Below are 17,787 nucleotides of genomic sequence, written 5' to 3'. Positions count from 1 at the left end.
TGAGTAATCAATTTTCCTGCTGTCCTATCCTGCACTGACTTAGGGTCAATCTGGAAGTTCTTATCCAAGAACTGTGTTGGTTTCACATCTGGAGGAAGTTTGGCACAAGAGGTGGAGCAAAACAACCCAGGGATTAGCTTATTTTGCCAATTCTGCCAGTTTCAGAACCGTAGCAGCAGATCTTAATGGCAGTGACCATTTTTTCTACTGGACCCCTCTCCAGACAGCACAATTGTCACCATGATGCATAATTCCAAGAACAATTATGGGGAAAGTGGAGGCAACCAGTAGGTGTCACCATTTTTTCTCCATAACCCTTTGGAAGAATGCTTCATGATGACGTAGTAGTTTTACTTGGAGGTCAGATTGTGGGGAAAGTAACAGCTCTGTGGCTGCAAATGGTGAACTTAGTACGCTAATTTTGTTTCCTTTTTTTAATATAATGTTTTATTTATTTATTACAAATACAGGTAAGGAAAATTGAATAGACTTAGGGTTGGGACTACATAGAGTACGCTAATTTTGTACCCCATTCCTCCAAACACTAAATATCCCCACTGTTTTGCCCTAAGTGAATGCCAGGGTCAGCAGAAATGAGGGGGAATTTCAGTTCAGCCGTACTTCTTAAATTTGTTGCATGTAGTTTAAACATAGTATTGTGTACATTGCTTTGAAACGTGTTAATTAAAAGGTGGGTTTTTCAATTTTTAAAATAGTGGATATTTGAGAGCCAGGGTGGTGTAGAGTTAGGGAGGTGGACTTAGACCTTGAAGATCCAGGTTCAAATCCCCCCTCAGCCATGAGCTTCCTGGGTGACCTTGGGCCAGTCACTTTCTCTCGGCCTCACTTACCTCACTGGGTTGTTGTAAGGACAAAAGGAGGGGAGCAGCTCTGTACACCGCCCTGAGCTCTTTGGAAGAAGGTCGGTATACAAATGTGAAAAACAAATAAATAAATTAGCCATTGATAAATACTTATCTGTATCTTTTTTTTTAATCAACAATTTCACTAGATGACTAATCCTACTGATCAGATCAGTTAAAGCTTGAACATCTGTCTTTTACATCTTAGCAATTGAAACTTAGAGCCCCTTTTTGCAAGAGTCATTAAAAAAATCCCTGAGGAGGGTCTCATCCTTCTCTTTTCTTGGGGCATAAAAAGCTTGAATCATTTTCCACTCTGCTCTTCTGCTTCCCAGAACACGCCCAACTACCTAGCAGGAGTGCGCTCTGCCGTTCTGAGATTGAAAAAATATTTCGGCTTTAAATCACGTTAAGCATAAAATAATTCACATTTATGTATCCTCTCTGGATTTTTATGTGCGGAAGGCACAAAGATCTGCGGAGTGGAACTGGCACCACTGATCAGCTTGCCTGTCACAATGACTATCATCATGAGGGGAACCCAGTAGCATTCCACATCCTCCTTTCAACAGGAAAGTAGCCTGCTAAATCAGATTCTCAATTTACCTTGGTTATAGGGCCCTTAGTGTATGAAATAGGGCTTCCAGTTTACAGAAGGGTGGTTATTGCAGAACCATATTCACATTTTTTCTCAACATTGTGATATTCTGCCCATTTCTTGTGGGGGGGGGGATGTTAAAGTTGGTGGAAATCTCAGTGCAGGAATGCACTTGGAATGTCCTCAGGCATAATCTCACCTGAGATCTAGCCCCAAACCTGTGTAGCAGCCTAGTAAAACTGGCTGGTCATGACTTTGGGCCTATGCAGATCTGGTGTCAGGAATTAGCATACTTGAGAAACCACTGAAGGCCCAGGTAGTAGAACAGAGCATGGAGAGCAGTGGAGCCCCCACCAAAATCTAGAACCAGCCTTTGGCTCATACCAAAGAGGTGTCGTGCTTCATGACATGGCAAACCAACCTGGGAAGGCAGCCTCCACTCTGAGTTAGCAGGAGACAAAGATACTTTAAAAGTAGAAACAATAAACAATTCGAGAAGTAAAAGGGTGGGGCTATAGCCAAGCCTATTGGCAGGTATTCACAAAAGCCACCCTGTTTAGAATGTGGAGTGGAAGACCTTTGCTTTGTTCTTGGGAAGACCAGAGAGAAACCTGGCACTAGAAGATGTATAATTAAGGGGCTGTACTAGCATCGGTGCCAAAACAAAAAAGACCATGCTCCATTCTTTGTGTCTACCTGCTGAACCTCAGTCAGTGTGAGATCTGGGAGGCTTGGGGCAGGACCCCAAAGGTAGAAGGAAGTGTGCAGGAGATCATACATGGAATCAATAAAGTAATCCTTAAAGTAGGTTTCAAACTGCTAGGGACTTTCAAGGCATGACATTCTTTTAAAAATTCTTCAGATACATTGCCTGAGGAAGAGCCACCAAATTTGTATTACGTTATATTAAGGTGGCACTGCTAAGTACAATGTGTAGGGCTTAATAATATGTGGGCTATTGCTTGAGTTAAAATCCATATAAACCTACAAATGGTATCATTCCTTCTTTCAGAGGAGAGTGGTTTTCAAACTAGGGGAGACATTTTGACTTGATTGTGGGGATGGGTGCTGGAGTGAAAGGGGTGATAAAGCTTATATATATATTTTTTTTTTAAGCTGGCTGTTTGCTGCCTTTTCCTGCCACCTGCCCTTAGTGTCTGAAATAGGGTTTCCAGTTTACAGAAGGGTGGTTATTTCACATATATACACATGTTTGCCTTTGTGAGTCCGGCAGAGGGGGGGAAGCATTGGCTCACCCCTATTTCACATTTTCTGTCTTGAAGGGGCTGCATTTTCTGCACCCACCTCTCTGCCTAGAAGCCCCTGCTATTATGTCATGGAACCCTCGTACCTTTCAGAGGATTCTGGGGGAGCATTCTAGGGCGTCAAGTTAATTTACATCCATTTTTCCCAGCCCTTGCTGAAGATGCCAGGCTTTGAACCCTGGCACTTCTGCATGCAAAGGGGGTATTCTTGTCACAGAGCTACAGCCCCAAGCGCTTGGTGGACATGCTGGTTGCACGACATAAATTGAGAGAACACGGCCTAGAACACACCCTATATACCCTCCCTTGCAGCAACATATGGCAGCGGAAAAAACAGTAATAATAGGCAAGCAATCACTCTAGGCATGGTACCTGGGGCATTGAACCCCCCCTTGCCCCTTAGCTACACCACTGGCTCTAGGAAGTTCATTCACCATTCCTGATTGTCTGGTTAAGGAACCCCAGTGACGCCAAAGAACCCTAGGATGTTCTGGATATCCTGACCTTGAAAAACCCTCACCATAGGACAGTGGTCTTCAATGTTTTTCGCACCATTAACCTAAACAGACAGACAGACAGACAGACAGACAGACAGACAGACAGGGGACTCACTGTCAATTCTACCTCCATCCTGGGACTCTATTCGCCCACCCCTGCCCCTCCCCTGATCTGAAGAAAGGTCTGCAGATCCCCCCGATTGTGTGCACCCAATGTCAGGGGTGCAGGGTCAGTCCGCTTTCATAAGGCCAGCCCCACCTCTCCCACGCACGGCCATCAATGAGGTTGTGTGCAAAGTCTCATGGGATGGGGAGACTGGGAAAAGGGCTCTCTCCTCCACTGCTGTCATGATTCTTGTGAAGAAGCCATGCAAGCTGGCCATTTTTGCTCCTGTAAGGCGCTGCAACCCCACAAATGAAGCTTTGGGGGTCTCGACCCATAGGTTGAAGAACATGGCCGTAGCAGAAAACACCCTTTGAAATGCAGCCTGACTCTAAATGCGAGACAAAAACGCAGGCATCATGTGCGCACACAAAGAACTCATGTTCCTTTCCTCCCCCCCCCGCCTTGGCAGGAACCATTTAGCTGCACATCGCATTGATTCTGCCCCCATGCTGCTCCAAAGGCATCCTGGTGTGTGCTTGCATTTCTTCCCCTTTATAGATATTCTTGCCCAGCACCGCTGCTGCCTCCTCGCTCTTATTGCCATGCACAGTGAATTGCAGAGCTGCTCTCCAGCTATCAAAGGCAATGTGTCCCTTTAGATTTTTATAGCTGGCGCTGCCCCAGGTGCTATTATTATCGGTCCTAACATCACTCACTCGATGTGATGGGCCCTGTCTTTCTAGTTATCTCTAATGGGCAGAAGATTTTGGAATCATTTTTATCTCTCGGCTGCAGCAGGATTCTCCCCAAGAAGCGGCTTGCGACTGCCTCCTGCTCTCTTTGTCTCTGATTCTCTCATGTTCATTCTCTTGCTTCCTATATTATGTCTCCTTTCTTCCTTCTTTCTTATCTACCTCTGCATCTGAATTTGCTTTGTTTCTTTCTTTTGCTCCATATTTATCTTTTTTCCCTTTCTCTGCTAGCATTTCTTTCTTTCTTTCTTTCTTTCTTTCTTTCTTTCTTTCTTTCTTTCTTTCTTTCTTTCTTTCTTTCTTTCTGCCTCCTCCTCTCTCTGGTTAGAAGGTCCGTAGTCTACTGGACAGGATTGTGACTTAGAGACACCTTAGATCTCTCTCTCTCTCTCTCTCTCTCTCTCTCTCTCTCTCTCTCTCTCTCTCTCTCTCTCTCTCAGTTCATTATTGCACCTTCTCCCCCTAAGCCAGTATTGCATCTTCTCTTAAAACAGCCACCCAGGGTTTAAGATCTGCCAATGAGGCCTTGCTCCAGGTCCTAGGAAAGTAACATCTAAGAGCAGGACTATTCTGTGCAGCCCTGGAGACTTCTGGAGGAAAAAGAAAAAGAAAAAGAAAACATACCAGGGGACTTCTGGGAATAAACTGTGGCTGACATCTGTCCAGGGAAGCAGCTAGGAGCAATCCCTCCTTTGCCTTATTTCACTAGCCTCCAACTACAAGAGCCCGCCCATCCTCATTATACTTCTTGTGGTGGGGGATTGCATCATCTCTCTTATTCATCTCTCTTAGTCTCTCTGGGTCATCTCTCTTAGGGGCCCAATCCTATCCAATTTTCCAGTGCTGGTGCAGTTGTGCCAGTGGGGTGCGCACTGCATCTTGCGTTGGAGGGGTAGTCACTGGGGCCTTCTCAAAGTATGGGAACATGTGTTCTCTTACCATGGGGCTGCATTGTGGCTACACCAGTGCTGGAAAGTTGAATGGGATTGGGCCCTTAGTCAATACCAGAGTGACAGAATGCCACACTTTCTCCTTCACATGCTACACTTAACAAAGGACTGGTCACCACTGGCATGTCTGAGTCAAGATGGGATGGGAACTAACTGGGCAAAATCATCCCATTCTTCATTAACAGATCTCGCACGAAGAGTTAGTGATTAGGAGTTAGTGACTTGCTGAGTACGGGAAACAGTGAATGCATTTGCAATCTGCGGTAGGGGGGAATGGAAACAAAAATTACAGGGTCAAGGAGGAAATTCAAGAGAAAGGAACAAAGCTGTAGTGGTGCTTGTGATGCTGTAAGACATCTGAAACGTGGTTCCCCTGTTTAAAAAAAAATCTTTTTAAATTGAGGCATTGTTATATCAACAAAGCAAACTGGAAAGTATGTAATAAATTGCTTTATGCAGAGTGAGAGATAAAATCCTCAATACTCCTGGCAATCTATAAAAGTCTGTAACTTGGTACATACCATTAATATTTGGGGGGGAAAAATAGACAATGACTTGAGTTTATTAGCTGCAGAGACTCTTCTGGCTGTGCACAAGGGCGATAGAATTCTGCAGTCGTTTACATAGCTGTTATGTTAGAGGCTCTAAGTTCAGTCCTTGGATGCTTCTGTGAAAGGACAGCAGGTAGAAAGGCTGGGATAGCTCTTGTTGAGATCCTAGAAAGGTACTGTCATCTTGGGCTTGACCATATCAAGCTAGAAGGATAGCTGAATCAATCGCAGGTGCACAAGAAGGGGTCTTGCTGGAGCAATCTGAGGTCCAGCTAGCCCAGGGTCCTGTTTCCAAGAACAGTCACATCCCTCTGGAAGTTCACAACCATTCACAAAAGTGAGCATATGACCTTCTACTAAGTGAGGCACTGATTCAAGCCAGAGGTTCCCAAAGCTTGTGTCGGCCCCCTGGGTCGCCGTGGCGCAGGGACATCACAGGATGTCCTCTCCTACCAGCCCTCCTGGGTGCCACCATCTTGGATCACACAAGATCTTGTGAGATTTGGGTGCCACTATCTTGGACTGTGTGATATTTCGCGTGGTCCAAGATGGTGGCACCTGGCTGAGCTGGGAAGAAGAGCCTGTGGTGGTGGGGGGGGGGAGGCATGACGCTGGTAAGTTTGGGAACCACTGCTCTACAATATTTAGCACTGACTGACAGTGAGTCTCCAGGGTTTCATGCAGGGTAATTCCCAGTGCTACATAGGACCATGTGTAAGCAAAGCAGGTCCTTGACCACTACTATGTAGCCCTTCCTCTAACTTAATGGGCATCACTCATCCAAAGTTAATTCTTTAAAGTTCCATTGATTTCAATGGGAGAGGCTTACAGCACGATCCTAATCATGTAGAATGTGTACTAAGCCCCGCTGAGTTCAGTGGGGCTGACTTCCGGTTGGTGCTGATAGGATTGTGATGATGGCTTTATGCCTCTGTCCAGATTGAGCCTGGGGGCAGGTTCCACGAACAGCCCCCCAGCTCAGCTGTACTGCTGATGGGGAGCCATTTAAAGTGGGATTTCTGAGGCAGCCATTTTGAGCATTCCAGCTCTTAGGTACAAATGTAAGCAAAGGGTTTTTTTAAATGACTATTTTAAACATAAGAACAGCCCCACTGGATCAGGCCATAGGCCCATCTGGTCCAGCTTCCTGTATCTCACAGTGGCCCACCAAATGCCCCAGGGAGCACACCAGACAACAAGAAGACCTGCAAGGCCTCCTGGGAATTGTAGTTAAGAACCTAAGAAGAGCCCCACTGGATCAGGCCATAGGCCCATCTGGTCCATCTTCCTGTATCTCACAGCGGCCCACCAAATGCCCCAGGGAGCACACCAGATAACAAGAGACCTGCATCCTGGTGCCGTCCCTTGCATTGGCATTCTGACATAGCCCATTTCTAAAATCATAGCCCATTTCTAAAGCAGTGGTTATTGCTCATGCTGTAAAATAAGACCATCCCCCCAATAATGCTAAGTGTTTTTCTGCTTCTTCTCCTCTTCTTCCAGCCAACGGTGCTCATTAAGTGGGGACGACTTGAACCGACAGTGGCTGAAACCCAGCCCTACCCTCCAGCCCACCATATACCACACCAAGGGCCTCCTTTACTACCTCCGAAGCCTCAACCGAGCGCCAGCGGTGAGTCCCTCTAGTTTGATCTGTCTTGTTGTTTAAATAACGTACTGTTTTGTGGGACCTGGTGGACATTTTCCCCCCATTGTCTTCTTGAACTCGAATGAAGAACTCGAGGAGGCAGGGAGTTGAGGACTGGACGGGGCTGTTAGGCAACAACCAAAGCCTTTCCTTCTTCAGGAAGGATGGGCAAAAGCCTAACCTTCCATCAATTGTCGAGGCCAATGGTATTCAACCTTTTTTGTACCACAACCCCAACCAATAAATTAGTAATGAGACTGTAGACCCACTAGCAATCCTGCTGCCCCTCCCAGGATCCTATCCACCCTCCCTCAGCCATGTCTCTGCCCCCTCCCTGCCCCATTACACCCTCCCAGCACTGTTCAGTATAACAAAATATTTTTCTTCGAGATTGCAGGAAAAAGTTACCATGAAGCCTGGCACTAGCAAAAGCTATTTAGCACAATTGCTAAGAACCTGAGCAGGACAGACACAGCAGCTCCTAGTCCCTGAAGGGGTACACCTGATGCCTGCCCCTTTATCTGGTGGTGCTCTAGACTAGTAGTCTTCAAGCTTGTTCATTCCCGTAAGTTGCTGTGACCCTACAACCGATGCTTCATGATCCCATTGCAGTCTATGCGCCACCAGTTAACAGTTTAGGTGGGGACCCACACAACCAAATGCTCACAGAAAGCTGGTGTGCCAGGGAGATGGCTAGATTAGGCCAGTTTCATCTGTGGAGGAGATTTTTTGCAGATGTGATGGAACATTTGATCATGTCATTGCCCCCCCCCCATCAGCAATGTTAAATTGTGCAGCCCAGGCACGGCTTTACCACATCTGTGAAGAGAACAGTGAAATTGAGGCCAAAGTATCTTTGACAAAGGTCTGCTTTAAACGTGCAGTAGAATGAAGTTATAAGACGGAGGTGGATCAATTCTGAATTGTGCCACTTCATTCTGTTGGGGGGGGGGAAGATACCGTTCTGTAATGTTCCTTCAAGTAAACAGACTCCCTGCAAGTTGGTACATTGGGGTCAGACTATGTTCCTAAGGTTAGCCTAAAAAAAAAAAATTCTCTCTTTACTGGGTTCAGGGAGCTTTCTATATGGGGAATAGTCAAAAGTGTGACCATTTATGTAGAGTTGGAGGTGCGCCATCAGAACGTCACCATATCATGCTCTTGCAGGTGTGGGGCAGGCTAAAACCTAACCACATACCCTGCAGTAAAAGTGGAGAATAATAATAATAATAATAATAATAATAATAATAATAATAATACAGGTATTTATATACTGCCTTTCTTGGTCTTTATTCAAGACTTTATTCAAGGCGGTTTACATAGGCAGGCTTATTAAATTCCCATGGGGATTTTTACAATTTGAAAGAATGTTCTATCTTTCAAGAACCACAACATTCAGATGTTTCTTTCTTGATCTGGTCGCAACATTCTGGCCTCCATCCTCCCACGCTCAGAGCAGATGGAATAACTCGGCTCAGCCTGTCAGCTGCTCCAAGGTCGCACGGTGCCGGTGGCCTCGAACTGGCGACCTTCGGATGTTATCTTCAGGCAAATGGAGGCTCTACCCTCTAGACCAGACCTCCTGCCCATAAATGGCTCATAAAAGGCCCATAAATGGCCCAAAAATATACAGGTATCATGAAGGGAGATGAGCCTACTTTTGGCTTTGCTGGTGCTTCTTACTGAGACTCCAGCAGAACCTGGAGAGACAAGTCCAGTCGACCAAGGTTCCGTGCAAGCCATCAGCCAGCCTGACTTGAGACTTGCCTATTGATCCTTTCGTCTCACTCTTTCTTGGTCTCCAGAACATGACAGGTGGTTGGAGAACTGAATTTTCACTGCCTTTGAAGAGTTCATTGATTTTAGTTTATACAAGCTCAAAGCCTCGCTTGCGCCTCTGTTGTAAGAGCTTGCAGAGTCAACATCACTGATAGCCGAATGATTTCTACTGAAGTACTTTAGCCATGTTTGTCTCAGTGACATGGGAGCAGCCATTTTTCTTCAGAGAAGAGAAGGAAGAACAGCATGGAAGGAGGAAAGGGAAGCAGGAAGCTAACAGAGCAGGCATTTAATTGATGGCAGTTTCTCAAAAGGATGACCATCTGTGCCTTCCTCTTACCTCTGTAGTTTATAAGTTTATTTCGGGCATGTCTGTATCACTTGTCTTCCTATACATTCAAAAGCAGATAAGAATTGATGGCTTGCAATCTATTGATTGAATTCCCAGTGTACCAGCCCCAGCAGGGGAAAAAAAAAAATCATATATAGGCTGAGGTTTATTGTGGCCTCCCTTAGGAGATGGAATTGGAGTTGTTTTCCTTGTGTCAAAGCTTCAGCACAGTGAATCGAGGAAACTGAACTGGCATCCCTTGAAAATGTGCTGATTCTGCTTGGGAGGAACTCTGAAATTAGCTTTGTGTTACAGGTTTTCACAGTGTTACCCTAGTGAGCATCTGTTCCCACCTTCCCAAAAGGCAAAAATTGAGATAAAATGGCAACCGTGTTTTACCAGGGACACATACCATAGAACAAGGGATTCCCCTAGTACACAGGGGTAGTCGGAACATATGACAACTAAGGGAAATGTTGTTTAGCTTATGTTAGAAGCATATGTGCTTTTTGAAAATGTACAATATGATCAAGTTCCTCAGGATCAAATTCTGAATAGTCCCAAGGACTTCCTGGTTTGTGACAACTCTGGTCTCTCAGCCGAGGAGCCACTGACTCTCTTGGCTGTGCCAAGGTCATGTTTGTGGAACAGAACCATCCATAAGGCAGCAAACATTTCCCCATCGCCAATAGCCCAGCTACCTTTAATGGGAAGACAATAAATTCTGCAGCATGTCCCATAACACCCTCCCATCTGATAATCCCCTACTAGCAAGTGGGACCATATCTCTCAGCAGGCCAATAACTGCCCTATCGTTTAGGATTCATCTGTGCTAATCTCTAGGAGGCAAAATTGAAGAAGCTTAAGCAGCCCAGCTGTCTGGCATACTGAGCTTTCCCAGATCTTTCCCTAATGTGTAAAGTGATATTTTAGATGGATAATGTGTATGTGCCTTTCATTTATTAGTATACTCAATTGGCAGGTAATAGATATCGGTTGAGCTCTCTCTCTCTCTCTCTCTCTCTCTCTCTCTCTCTCTCTCTCTCTCTCTCTCTCTCTCTTTCTCTCACAGGAGGAGGGATTTTTTTTTTTCTTTTATTAAATATGGTCAGTTAAACCAAGCTATGGTGGGATGTAGTCAGCCGCTTGGAGGAAAGTTTTTTGCCACTTCCTTTAATGATAAGCTTGGCTCTTCCAATGGGACCATTGCTATGTAACTGAGCACACTTCAGATGGTTGCACAAGCTGCAGAGCAACCCAGAGAAGATATGCATGCCTCAAAGCTAAGATTCATGCTCTGGGCTTATTTAATTGGCAATAGTGCCTGTTCTTGAGCTTTTAAGGTAGACAACGCTGTTGTATGAAACAAATAATTTCCTTCCTGGATCAAGCCACTGGGTCTGTCTAGTTCAACAATCTGTTTCTAACACATGTGTGGCCAGCCTGATCAGTGGCAGTCCTGGGGGTTTTCTTCTTTGCTTCCCCTGACCCAGAAGTGATTGTGGTGATATCACCATCACTGTAATTGCTGCTGTGACACCTCCTCCTTTTCCCCTTCTGAAGATAAAGGGGGGAGGGAGGAGGTGGCCCAGGCTGCAATGGAGCCTTTCACGCTGCTGCTAAGCATTGCAAAAAGCTCCATAGGAGCTGTTCCCCACCAGTGGAAGTGATGCCTAGGAGGCAAGCCCGCCCACCTTCTGGAAGTGTGACCCACCTCCTGAAACATTCTAGGAGCAGTTCCCCACTGATATGAGGGCTTCCCTCCTCTCTTCCCCTTTAAAGAAGGAGAGGAGGGTGGCCTTCATATTGGCGCAGAACTATGACAGTGGCTGCAGCCACTGACTGTGTAGTTCCCAACCATTCAAAAAACCAGTGGCAGGGCTAGCAGGTTTCAGTGCTGTCCCCCAAGGGCCCAGCTGCCTGGTGCCTGGAGCATTTGCACTCTTTGCCCCCCCATGGGTACACCACTGAGCCTGATACCCCTGAGAACTCATAAGTAGGGCATGATAGTAACAGCTGTCTCCCATTATTTATCCCGTCACATTCAGTGATAATATTTGGTACTGGTATTCAATATTTGAAGGAATTCTTCTCCGGTGGAGGAATGAGACTCTGAACCTGGAGATGCCATTTAGCAGTCCTTAGGTCTGTTAAGAGAATACATGAAGCTGCTTTCTGCAGTGACCATCTAGGTAACCGTTGTCTACTTTGACAGACCTGGCATTACAAGGAAGGGAAAGGAACACTTTGGAAAGACCCCTTTTCAGAAAAGGGTCTTTCCAAGGTGTCCCTGAGAATGCCAGGGATTAATTTTCAGACCTTCTATGTGGAAAGCAGGGTGTCCCCACAATGAGCTGTATCTCCTCCTGGTTTGGTTGCTGGTGCTTATGCCCTCTGAGTTGTTTATTCCCCGCCCCCCCCACCTCTCTTCCAGATTTTTTGATCTGGTAGTTCACAATTGGGGAAGATCACTGTCCAGATAAAGTCACAGTGAAAGCTCACATCCATGTGGCAATCTGTCTCTGTTGACTCTTTGCATTCCTTACACCCCGAAAGCTCCTGGATTAAAGGGAAACAACTCTGGGGACCCAGTGCTGCCTTCTTCCCTGCAGCCCTTCCTGTCCCTTTGGGGAGGGGCCATTAGCTTAAAAATAGACAACTGATCTCTTTGGAAACACTTTGTTTGCAAATTAGAGTTTTCCCAATGCCATAGTGAAGATGTGGAGAAGTTATGTAGCACCGATGGGTATTGACTTCCCATCTCAGCAAACAGGAGGATTGATTATTCTTCAAAAGCTGGCTCAATATTTGCCTCTTGCGTCAATAAACCCTGATTTTTCACTCTGATCAGAGTCAATAACTGCTTATAAAGGCAATCTAAATTTGGCCACGTAGGGAAAACAGCCGTCACCTATGCGCACCGCAGCGGAAGGCAGGCAGACGGATTAGACAGGCAGATTAGGTGTGGGGGAGCACTACAGCTTGCCAAGCAGCTAGGTCATGCACTGTTCTTTCTTTTGCAGAGATGTGTGCAGCAAAATAACAGTGTACGAGAGCTGTTCGCGTAATTGCCTGCTTATGCGCTCCGGCAAATTGCGTGGTCCAAGCTTTGAATTTAAAGAAAAACCCAAGTGGTGCTTAATTGCTCCATAAAGTGCAGGTTTCTGTTCGTGCAAGAAAAATGTGAACAGTTTGGAAGGGAAAAAAGCAGCGTTTGAATTACCCTGGCATTGTACAGTAGGTAATTCTGAATTTGTCCTCTGAGATTATCTACACTGCAAAATTGCACTGGAGTAACAATGCCAGGTTGCTGGTGGACCTGGGACAAAGTCCTGCATTGGTGCATTGGGCTTTCCAGTGGCCCCTGTCCCCCCCCCCCAGCAAATGACAAGCAGCTCCTTTGCCCTCTCCACCAATCAATGCGGGCTTTCTCTAGAGGCTCCCCAAGGACACAGGGAACTCTGGGATGCCCCTGTTTGTGGATGGAGTGTGGGCTGCAGAGACAGCATGAGTCTCTTAGGTGATTCACACCACTCTAGGCAACAGAACCAGGGGATACAGGAATAGACCTTGCCGAATCAGCCCTCTGATGGTGTGGGTCCTTGCTGACTCTGGGCTGACTCTGATGCCTCACTGGACTAGTTATGTGAAGGGGACTTCTGGGGTTTTGTAGTGGAGAATTCTCAGCATGCTTATAGCCCAGTCCTAATCACACTGCCCACACCACAGTGCAGTGCTGCCAGATAGCCACTGCTGAATCCTGCGCAGGCAAAGTTGCTGGAGGTCTCCTCGAGGTAAAGGCAGAGCCTCGAGGCAGAGCCAGCAGAGGAAGAGGTATGGACAATTTGTTACTACAGATAGTTGCTGCAGAAGCCACCAAAGAGCTTTTCAGCACACCCGTGGACCTTTTGAGGCACCCCAAAGTGCCACACAGCAGTTGAAAATTGCTGGACTAAGGCCACCAAGCCAGCTCATGGCAAAGATAAGATTCAAACTCTCGACTTCCAGACTCCATCGCTTGCCCCTGTGCCACTCCAGCTCTCTGAGAACGAACCCACATAAATACCCACACCCATCATTTGTGGCATGCCAACAGTCCCAAGTAGAATCACGTCTGCTTTCATAGGGAGAGTGCTGATTTATTCTCCATAGGTGACCAGGTGTTTGGCTCTTTCTGGCTCTTCGAACAGGTCTCCCCATGTACAGGTGGTAGGTTCTCAGTAACTAGTCAGCTCACTCCTGTGAGACAACAACATTTTTCTTCTTTCTTGTTCCCAGGTGTTTTGCGACTACCATGGCCATTCGCAGAGGAAAAACGTCTTCCTGTACGGGTGTAGCATCAAGGAGACCCTGTGGCAGGCAGGACACAATGTTGACACAACCATTGTCACTGAGGATGTTGGTTACAGGGTAAGGCATACACCTTATTGCATAGATTATTGGGTGTGAATTTGCCTTGGCCAGGATAGTTTTCAATTAGGGTTCTGTTGTTCAGTTCAGCTCAGTGATCTGCATGCACTGAAAAGTATGTTCTAATCTGTGATATATTGCAGTAGGGAGATGCATGTTCAAAGCATCACTCAGCCATTGTAATGGAAATGCACAAGATCCCTGGAGGAGATAGCGTGTGGTGTCAACAGTCACCCCTTGTTCTGGCAGGCAAGCATGGGGTTAACACCAGGGCCTTAGACTGCAGTGAATTTGCTGCACAACTGCAGCCACTTGGAGGCAAGAAGGCCCTCAGGGTTGAAAGCAGCACCTGCAAGATGGAAAAGGGTGTGGGGAGTTGAAGGAGGAAAGCTTGGAGAAGGTAGGGAGGGAAAGAAAGAATGAATACTAGCTAGCTAAACTTACTGGACTGATGGACTACTGGACCTGTTGACTGACCAATGGACTAACTGACAGATGGATGAATAGGTTTCTGAGAACTGCTGGAGATACTGGATTGGGGTGTGGCTGCCATGCCCAAGACCTGCTGAGGACCAAGATGTTGCTGTAGTGGCTGGAGAAGCTGCTGGCAGGAGAGGGGAGGAAGGAGGACCTCTGCAGGTTGAACAGGCAAGCTACCCTGGCGGTGGGGTCCAGCAGTTTTGCAGGGCAAACTAGGGCCATTGTTGGGGAGCTCAGGGAGCTAATTAGCTTGAAGTGGGCATAGGTTCTCTCGGCAAAGCTTGGACTGGGAATTTGGCAAAACAGACATGAAACTCATTGGGAAGATACGAACAAAGCTGGTGTCTTAGCTTAACCTAAATCACAGGGTTGTTGCGAGTTTAAACCTCACGAGCTGCTTGAAGGAATGAACGATGTGAGAAGGAACAAATGAGATAGGTACTTTTTGTTCAGTACTCCTCTCCTAAATTCGGGTGGGTCCCTTAATTCAACCAAGAGTTGTGTATTTATAGAAGGGTCAGACTACTTCAGAACTTAAGGAGCACCCAACTGGATAAGTTCAAAGGTTCACCTAGTTCTGCATCTGTTTTGATTTCCAAAACAGCCAGGCAGATTTCAGGAAGCTCACAAGCGGGGCATGAAAACCATAGCTGTCTTCCATTGTTTGTCCATCTAGCTACCATGGCTAATGGTTGTTGATAGGGTATGAGGGAAAGAGAGAGAGAGGTGTACAGTATACACTACTATGTCATTCTACTGCATGTAGAGAGACCAACACAAATGTTTTGAGTTATTCAGATCTTTTTGTGTGGTAGATGAAGTGTAACTGTCTGTGTTGTTGTTCCACTTCCCATTGATGAGGGACAGCTGCATCTTTCATAAAGAAAAAAGCCTTCCCTTAGGTTATCTCAAAATGCCATCCACTGAAAGCTGAAACTCACACAGAGAGACAGGATCTCGCTGACCTTTCTTAACTTGATCTCTTTTTTTTCTCCCAAGAGGTGGTGTGTGGGTTACAGTGGAGAGGGAAGGGTGTTGTCAACATATCTTCAGGGGCTTTGCTCAGGATGCATTTTGGAAAACCAGGGAGAACTGACAAGCTCAGAGAGAGAGAGAGTTAAAAGACTTACTTCAAGCAGTTGAGATGTGTCCTGAATTGGCAATGGAGGAGCCAGAAGCAACACCAACACCTGCACATTGCAAAGACTCTTTCCTAACTGATGTGTCCCACAGCCTTTCAAATAGCCATAACCCACAGCCATAACCCTGGCAAGGGCTATGAGCAGCCCAGTCCTAAACTGCACTGGTGCAGCGGTGCCACATGGCCTCCGCTGCATCCAGCATGGCTTTGGAGCAGGCAGGAGGTCTCCTTGGGGTAAGGGGATATCCTTCTCTTTATGCTGAATAACACCCCAGCCTGCCCCAAGGGGCAGTTAAATAGCAGGTACATATCTGAGCAGCAAGATTCTTCTGCCATTGCCACATTGCAGCACCATAAAACAAATGAGAGTGCCAAAGCACAGAGAGAGAGAGAGAGAGAGAGAGAGAGAGAGAGAGAGAGAGAGAGAGAGAGAGAGAATTTCCTTCTCCTCTACAACCATATTTTGGCACATTGTTACAAAAGGATCTTTTTGTCGTTTGTTTCTGGAAATGTACAATTAAAAGATAATTAATGAGAGAATAAGCAGAGGGGTAAGAACCATTAGCTTGAGACCCAGGAAACACTGTTAGAACAAACAGAATATTAAATTCGAATTTACTCATGTTTACAGATGAGCTCCACACACATTTATGTTCCACTTACCTACCAGCCCTTTCTATTAAATTAAATTTTGTAAACGGTTGATTATGAAGACAATTTCTATTGTCTTAAGGAGCTAAATTAAATTGGGGGATCTGCATAGATTTGTTTTTTTTCTTTTCTTTTCATCATCATGCCCATGTTGTACTGGGCAAATATAAGCTGAGTATCCTCAGGCTTCCACAAAGATTCAGACTGGGTCCAATCCTTCCAGGCGCTGATGCCACTCCTGTACAGGTGTCTGAATGTCACTAAAGAGAAAGGTGGACAGTGAACTACCTTAGAGCATCCTTTGGATGTGCTTCCTTGACTACACAAAGAGCTAAATACATAGGTAGACCAAAAGCTGGTTCACATCTGATTTGCCTGGGTTATTGTTCTGGAAGCAGAATGTGTGAACAAACTACTTGCCTCTTTGAGGTACATTGCAGGCAAAAGGGACACTATATTTGTGACCTTATTTCATTTCAGTCCCCTTTTCTTGAGAGTAAGGAAGGGGCTGAAGCTCAATGGGAGAGAGCATGCTTTGCAAGCCCAGGGTCTCAGGATCAATCCCTGACACCTCTGGCTAGATAGACCTCAGGGTAGCCCTGGAGAGTTGAATATGTGTCATGCAGGGCCTCTGAGAGGAATTTTATCAGGGGGTACAAATGGCCCCTTCCCAAGGAGGGAGGGTGTGAAACAGAGTGGAGGGGATGGCAATGTAGGGGTGGACAGAATGGGGGCAAAACAGGCAAGGGGAAAGTGGCAACAGCCAAAATAGTGTTTGGAGCCCAGGTCTACCAGTCTTCCCAATGCAGAGCTCAGGTCTGCCTGCCCAGTGTTGGCAGCTAGATACAGTAATACCGAAAGCCAAACACACTCCTCATTCTCTCTAAAATCTTTCCTATATAGAAAATCATTGCAGGAGATTAATATCATTGTATTTAGGCTCACACTAGAATGGAAAGTGTCCTGTGTACACCAAAACCAACATCTGTAATAGCTGCAGTCGGTCAGCTGTGTCCCTGAGCTCCTATACACTCCTTCATGGTTGCAGATCCACAAACTGAAAAGCTACTGTAGCAGGTCAGTTTCCCCCCAGATGTGACTCTGTTAAGGAAAGTCTGCCTTTCTGGGCCTGGTGTGTATGGCTCCTGGCAGTAGTCGACACCATGTGCCCACGGTAATACCCCCAGCATCCCACATGAGCAGTGAGTCTGGGTGAGATTGGGAAATGGAAGACCCCAGGACATTTCTGGGCCCCCTCCTTTGGCTCCTGGGCCCTCTTTCTGATCCTGGGCCTGGGTACAAATTACCCCCTTTACCCCCCTCTCCTAGGCCCTGGTGTCATGTAGACAGCCTTGAGCAAGGAGGACCTACCTACACCTTTAACCACTGTATAGAAGAAGGAATTTTGGCAGGTGCAGCTCAACATGGAAAGGTTTAAAAAGCTGCACCTGTAAGCACTCTGTCCATTGTATCTGGTCACCCAGAGAGAGAGAGAGAGAGTAGGCCAAGTGTCTGCCAAGTGTCTCGGGACAGTATTCCATAAAATAGGTTGGCACCGCCACCAGAAAGGTCATGTCTTCAATTCCCACCTGACTTGGTTCCCATGGTGGCGGCAGCTTAAGTGTAAGCAGGTCCACACAGCATCTCCCCCCACTCTCTTTCTCTCTCTCTCTCTCTCTCTCCCTCAGACAGGCAGGCAGGCAGAGTGAGGTGTGTGTGTGTGAGTGTGTGAGTGAGTGAGTGAGAGAGTCAAGTCAGGTGGGAA

The 17,787-nt window shown here is 46.4% G+C and overlaps 1 protein-coding gene across 5 annotated transcripts in view; it reads left to right on the top strand.

Annotated features, from left to right (window-relative positions):
* The window catches only part of AGBL1 (AGBL carboxypeptidase 1), a 419,500-nt gene that overhangs the window by 205,831 nt on the left and 195,882 nt on the right, over positions 1-17,787 (top strand). For all 5 annotated transcript variants that reach the window (XR_010794779.1, XM_066634750.1, XM_066634748.1 and 2 more), the window contains exons 19-20: positions 7,086-7,215; positions 13,619-13,750. Coding sequence is in view for 4 of the 5 variants with exons in the window: in XM_066634750.1 (XP_066490847.1) it covers positions 7,086-7,215; positions 13,619-13,750 (262 nt within the window). In the remaining variant the exon portion in view is untranslated. The remainder of the gene's footprint in view (positions 1-7,085; positions 7,216-13,618; positions 13,751-17,787) is intronic.

The sequence above is a fragment of the Tiliqua scincoides genome, chromosome 8 (genome assembly GCF_035046505.1).
Source record: "Tiliqua scincoides isolate rTilSci1 chromosome 8, rTilSci1.hap2, whole genome shotgun sequence".
NCBI lineage: Eukaryota > Metazoa > Chordata > Lepidosauria > Squamata > Scincidae > Tiliqua > Tiliqua scincoides.
The sequence above is the reverse complement of the archived record's forward strand: the minus strand, read 5'-3'. Positions and strand labels throughout refer to the sequence as shown.